General features: G+C 33.6%; 1 protein-coding gene across 2 annotated transcripts; it reads left to right on the top strand.

Moving 5' to 3' along the window:
- Positions 1-1,052: 1,052 nt before the first annotated feature.
- On the top strand, positions 1,053-5,799 carry LOC131070566 (uncharacterized). Of its 2 annotated transcripts, none has more exons than XM_058006137.2 (6): positions 1,053-1,738; positions 3,127-3,320; positions 3,417-3,499; positions 4,516-4,779; positions 4,967-5,102; positions 5,420-5,799. In XM_058006137.2, exons 1-6 carry the CDS (start codon positions 1,277-1,279, stop codon positions 5,619-5,621), a joined length of 1,341 nt encoding a protein of 446 aa, XP_057862120.2. In that variant the 5' UTR covers positions 1,053-1,276; the 3' UTR covers positions 5,622-5,799. The 2 variants fall into 2 exon arrangements, with proteins under 2 accessions (XP_057862120.2, XP_057862121.2); XM_058006138.2 differs by having other exon boundaries at positions 1,056-1,738; positions 3,130-3,320.
- The last annotated feature ends 1,293 nt before the right edge of the window (positions 5,800-7,092 follow it).

The raw sequence follows: 7,092 nt of genomic DNA, 5'->3' as shown, positions 1-7,092 counted from the left end.
CATCCTCACCAACCCGCCCCCACCCCCCCCAATAGTGGTATTAGGGTCCTCTCCCTCCTTGTTCTCAATGGGTGCCACTGTAATGTTACGCCTCTGGACGTAATAAAATAAAATATTAATCACAAATTTTCTTATAATAAAAAGTGAATAAAGATTAAAATTTTATTTTTAATTAAATTTCTTTAAGATGGTTTTTATTTTATATATATATATATATATTTATTTATTTATTTTAGTGATCAAGAGGAAAATAAAATTTACTTCATAATTAATGAAGTAAACTATAAGAGAAGATCTTAACATCTAATAACTTTAGGACTAAAATTATTATTTTTTGTGTTAGGTTAGTTGTCAAGAGATTAAAATCTTGTATAAAATTATATAAATGTAATGTAAACTTGACTTGAGGTCCCACTTTGGAAATTCTAACTCATGCTATCCCTTGTAGGATATACTTGAGGTTTTAAACATAAGATGATTTTCCCTTGTATTTTAAATTTGATAATAGTGTATTACTAAAAACTATTACTATCCACATGATTTAAAATAACAATCTTTTTTCATTCAATTTGCTTGAATGAAACCCTTTCCTTAATCAATATAAAAACATTTCTATTAAGATTTGCACCCTCTTATATATTATTCAAAGTATATCTTACTATTTGTGTAAACATTAAACCTCGTTTTTGTGCAATTGCTAATTTATTCATTTTCAGAAATATGCAGTGTCATAATTTTCACTCAAATCTTATACAACACTTATTAATTTTATTAAAAATAAAAAACAATTATATTCTTTTTTTTTTTTATTTAAAAAAATGCATTTTAATCTCTCCATAGACAATTCACAAGCCATGAGATTGGCTAAAAACAGACCTACGATGATACATCATATTTAATGATTAGAAATGAAACTGAAAATGAAGGAAAAAGAGTTGAGTTAAGAGGGGTCCACATGACAGCCACTTAAACAGTGTTTTTAAACCAAACCATGAAACTTGCATAACGTTACAATGACATCTCAATCAATGGAGATCACACGCCATCAAAGGGACACAGATATCTCAGCAGAAGGTAACCAGATATTGTCTGTCTTTTAGAAGTGAAATTTTACTTACAGTATAAGTTACAAGGTTTGTAACGTTCATGTGGACAAAAACAGCTTAGGTAATAGAGGACATCATCCATAGGACGGAGCATTAAGTAAGGTATAGAGCATTTGGCAGGGATAGAGAAATTTCAGCACTTTTTTCCAATTCTCAACCTCTTGTTCAAAATGTCTACAATTTCCTGTAATGTTGACTGTGATGAACTTGGGAGCAATGCAGAGAGAGGTGAAGAAATTGGCATTGGGATTGTGGGTGGAGGGCTTGCAGGCCTTGCTCTTGCACTGGCCCTGCAAGAGCGAAATATCCCATGTCATGTGTTCGAAACTCATCCACCATCAATGAGTGCAGACACATCCTCCATTGTTGGCATTGGCCTCAATGGCATTACTGCTCTTGAAGGAATTAAGCTTGGTCTCACTACAGCTTTACCCCAGGCTGGGGCTTATTGTACTAAAGTCAAACTGGCTACTTTAATAGACACTGAAGTATCCGACTGCAGCGTACAAGAAATTGTTCCAGGGGAGCTAATGATCCTCACATGGAAGTCACTTCACAGAGTTTTGGACAGTTTTGTAAGTAGATCCAGGATTTCCTTCTCTCACAGGCTGCTAGCCTATAAGCCTTGCAAGGTTGGTGGGTTATTTTCTTTTCTTTTCTCAAATAAATTTGAGTAGTATTTGAAAATGATAATACAGAAACACCTGTGGAAAAAAAATTTCTGTTGACCTTTTGGGTTACATGGTGCAATCCATTATTGAATTTCCTGTACATGGTTCTGAAGAGATTTCTGGGAAAAAAATTGTAAAAGAGTTTGAGTCACCCCGCAAGTGAATGATAAGATTTCATCATCAAATCTCAAAAGTGAATGATAAAAATTCTTTACACAGTTTGAAAGAATTCTAATGGTTGATTCAGGGAATCCTCATCAAATCTCAAAATGAATGATAAAAATTCTTTACACAGTTTGAAAGAATTTTAATGGTTGATTCAGGGAATACTCATCAGGTGATGATGGGTTCAACCTGAGGATATAAAAGATTCATTCCAACTTTTTATCCTCCCTTGATTACAGGGAGCACTTGCTCAGACAGGATTAAATAGAATAATTATCATGGCATTGTCCCACCCTTACTTAATCACGGCCTGTTGAATAAAATTGTGGTGAACATTTTCTATTGATTCGGTAAATTTGTCATTTAGTCTTATCTCGTTTCTACAGTCTATAATGTCTGATGTTAAACTTTTGGATTAAATTGTGTGTAATTTTTTTCATCATCAACATTTTAGATCATATTTCATATCATTATCATCAGACATTATCATCATATTTCGGATCATATTGAAAATTTGTAATCTCTTAAACCCATCTTCTAGAAGTGCATTATCAAGTTTAGGATCATATTATTATCTTAGTGGATGTGTATTAGGCTAGTGTTTCATGAACAGAATGGTGTTGAGATTTTTAAGAATATTTTAAAGTTGATAATTTTTTATTTTAGAAATGCAGTTCAGCTTAAAAATGATTAATTGTAAATGGAAGTTCAAACAAATCTTAAATTTAATGATTAGATTGACATGCACAAAGCAGAATCAAAATCACAAATTACAAACATATTCAGTGTTATTTACATAAAACATATTGAAGTTCTATAATAAAATAAAGTTTATGAAGAATATTAGAAATATAAACTCTATTTCATCATAAACAAACCTGTACTGTCATGTAGAGATATAAATATCCATATATTTTGTTGACAGTTAGATCCCTAATTGATGTATAGAATAATCTATTCTAAACTCTCCATTTGTGACAATCCTTTCTCGAGTGCACCATCAAGTTTTATATCACTGCTTTGCCTTGTTACTAGACCATGGCCCACTGCACAGAATTCTGTTGATTATATTCACAATATGCTTATCTGTTAAAAAATTAAATGATATATTTTAGAGGTATAGAAATCACTGTCATTAGTACCAACTAATTCAGAATTCTTTTGACATTTTTTGAAACAAAAAGCAGGGTGGTGTTGAGGCCTATTTTAAGTGCCCCAAAGAGGGTACAGAAGATCATAGGATCAAGGTGGTTGCTTGCAAACTTTTGATTGGGGCAGATGGGATATGGTCTGCTGTTCGCAAACAGATGGTTGGGGATGCTCCAAGATACCTGAAAATGCGAACATGGAGTGCATTAGTCCATGATCCACATCTCAAGTCAGTGAGAATAACTCTTCCATATAATCAGGTTTAGATATAGTTCTGAAGATCTATTAGCTTTACTATGATGTGGTCTCTGCTTTTTTGGTGTAGGCTGTTTGATGAGCTTGAAAAAGGAGAATTCATTATGCAGACAGAAAAAAGGACTGTTACTACCTTCGCCACATCTAATGCAGGTATATGTGGGTACCCTGCTGATTCATGATAACACTAGACTGCTTTAGTGTAGAGAAAGGCTAACCATGTTGTCCCTAATGGCACTTATATGGTGTTTGTGAATCTTCTTTCTTAGATAATACTAACTCTGAAGTGATGGATACCATAAAACTAAAAACATATTTCTGGCATATTCCCCATTCAACAATTGATCATTTTTTTTTTACCAATGGGGTTTTAGTGATTGAATCTGCAAATATCTAATAAAACTTATAACCAAGGAATGAACAATCCACAAGTTTTGACTTGACTGAAATGTCATGTCTGCTTAAGAATGCTATGGTATTTCCTCTATTCATGATATACTACAATAGTAACAAAGGTGTCTGTCTCCAAACAATATTGTTTTAAAACCCTCATATTACAATAAAACAAAATTAATTTCAAAAGGAGGAAAGTCATTCATGGGAAAACTGAAATTGGGAATACAGAATCAATATTCATATGTTCTACATCATGTTTCATAGCTGTTATAGTGTTGATTGTGCAGATCCACAGGCTAGCTTGGCTATACATAATATTAAAAATTGTTAAACTTCAGGTTTAAGTAAAATCAACAAAATGTGGCCTCCTCAGGTCCTGTGGACCCTATTGTGTCTGTTGTTCCTCTAGTCCAGTTTTTGGTGAATGACGTATTCTGTTCCTTGTGTTGACACTCTCTAACGAGATTTCCCTTCATTCTCTCCCTTATTATGATGTTCAAAATGATATTATTCCCTGGACCCTAAAAGATCATTCTTCCTCCTTTTCTCAAATTTTTTTTCAAGTTGTGTGTGAAATTTCTACCCATACTGTGGGTTACTAGCTGTTTTGTTAATGTGTTGTAAATGGTCTATCATGACCTTTGTCTTGCTGCTAGTGATCTGTTCATGACATTATTTTAATCTGTTTCGTATAAGATCAACACCCTTATTTTATTGCTTTTATAATAAAAAAAGAAACTTATTGAATTATGAATTATGTTAATATTGTGCAGGAGACTATACCCTCTGGTCACTCCGAAAGATGGACCCAACAGGGGAAATGGCAAACTCGGTCTTAGAAGAACGAACAACTCGTGGAAGGCATGGCTGTAAACAGCGTGCTTTACAACAACTTGATGGAATTGAGTTATGGGATGATCTACGAAAAATTATTGAGGCAACTGGTGAAGAGATCATAACAGAAAGGAAGATAATGGATCGATTGCCACTCAATAAATGGAGCGATGCAGATGGACATGTCCTATTGATTGGTGATGGTATATCCATTTCCTTAGAATCCTGGAACTTGTTGCATGCTTAGTAAAATCCTTTCTTTTTTCATATTTTGGTGTAGTTGGGTCTTAAACGCTTACCAAACTCTTGAGTATTCAACTATGTACAGGCTCTGTGTTTATGACTATGTATAGGATATAAGGGACTAATTAGCATTGGTTCATGAATTAGCTGCACATGCACAATTCGTTGGGCCTGGGCAAGGAGCAATGTCTGCATTTGAAGATGTACATCAACTCTCTCTTCTTCTTGAAGTGGCAAGTGGGTCATCATTTTCAGAGGAAAGCATTCAATACGCTGTTAAAAGGTCATTAACATTAGTCAAATCTAACATCATTTGTGTAGTCGTGCTTTTTCTGTATTTCGGTTGTATTTTTTTATTTTAATATTTGAAATTACACTCTATGATCAATTATGTAAATTTAGTTATGTATATATTTAATTACAATCATGCTTGTAAGCTTCATATGGGTTGAACTTATATATCTTGTCAGAGGAAAGCATTCAAGATGCTGTTAAAAGGTCATTTATATTAGTCAAAGCTGACATCATTTATGTAGGTTTAGTTATGTACAAACATGCTTATAAGCTTCATAAAGGTTGAATTTATATATCTTGTCACAGGTTTGAGGAGTTGAGAATTCCGCGCACAAAGAAGATGCAAGAGTATGCATCCTATTCCACCATGATTCCAGAATTCCAACCGGAGTGGTCTCAACATTTAACTGCAGAAGATAGATTGAAAGTGAATGAGGAGTACAGGAAATGGATTCCGGCATACCCCAACAAACAGCAGGGTGATCCTGATTCAATCTACTTCCAGTAAACAATTACAATCATAGACATATGGTTATAAATTATAATCATACCTGCAGGATGTTATCTCATTCAGCTACAAAGTACATATTTGCAACCCCAATCCTCATTGCAGATTTGCAATGGCTTCTTTTATATTGAAACAATATTTTTTATCTAAAAAGAATTTAGACACAAACTTTTTCAAATTAATTGTAAAAGAAGAAAAAGACAGTGAGTTTTTGAATATGTAGCACGAAGAGGAAGAAGGAAGTAAAAGTAAACCATTAAATAACCCTTCAAGAAGTTTCATATGTGGAACACTTTGGACAAGTGAGGACATAAATGAAGTGTCTATGAGGCAAGCCAACAAAATAGAAACCTTCTAAATGAGCTTAAGCTAGTGTGAATATGTCTTTTAAGGTGTTAGGTAAAAGTAAATTTTGTAAACAATAATATCACTTTTATACTAACCTCCTTCAACAATTAGGTTTGATGAGGTATTCTTGTATAAATAAAAGTCTCTCATAAATAGAATAAAGGAGAAAACCCTAGGATAAAAGCTCCTCTCCAAAAAAGAGTCCTAATACAAAGGAAGGAGAACTCAAGATCCCTAAGAGCAACTTCCCCCACCCCAAGAATATGTTGTAACTCACGATAGTGAGACAATGCTAAACGTTTAGTAAATACTGCAACAACCTACTTCTAAGTAGAAAAATACTCTAAGGATAGAACACCATAATGGTAGGTTGTTGAATGAAATACATGTGTGTTTTGATGTGCTTCATCATCTAATGCTCAATTAGGTTGTGAAATATGAATCACACTTGATTATCCCAAAGAATAGTAGGATGATCAAGTGGTAGAACAAACTTTGTCATAAGTTGTTAAATTTGTAGAACCTTCCAGCTAGCAAGTACAATACCTTGATACTTTGCCTCAATGGATGATAATGTAATAGCAATTTGCTTCTAGCAAGACCATGAAACTAGACCAATTGCAAGGAAAAAATAAACTCAAAAGTGGAGATTTATGAGTCAATATCATCGTCCTAATCGAAGTCAATGAAGCCTACTATCTATTAAGTTCCCAGTATGTATTGAATGTCAAAATGTGTGGTGCTCCAAAAAATACCTCAAAATATGCTTGGATTTCTTCCAATGACTCATATAATATAATGGAAAACATGAAACAATCCCAACAATTAAGGTGATATTAGGATGAGTATGTGTCACATACAAAAGACTACCAAAGTATAGTGGACCACCAATTAAAGATCCAACATCCTCAATAGTATAGTGTACCAATCTAGGCAAAATGTGAGTAGTTGGAAGTGGAGGTGTAGACCATGTAAGAATAGGACCCTCATCTAAAATATCACTAAGTGCAAAGGTATCCTCATGAGATCAAAAGTGTAAAGTAGGTAGTAAGGAAAAAGAAACAGATGGAGGATCCAATTGTGTGAAGGATTCATCAAACTTAACATCTTTGTGAAAGTAGAT

Source organism: Cryptomeria japonica, chromosome 2, assembly GCF_030272615.1.
Source record: "Cryptomeria japonica chromosome 2, Sugi_1.0, whole genome shotgun sequence".
Classification (NCBI taxonomy): domain Eukaryota; kingdom Viridiplantae; phylum Streptophyta; class Pinopsida; order Cupressales; family Cupressaceae; genus Cryptomeria; species Cryptomeria japonica.
Note: the sequence above shows the minus strand (reverse complement) of the source record. Positions and strands in the feature narration are given on the sequence as shown.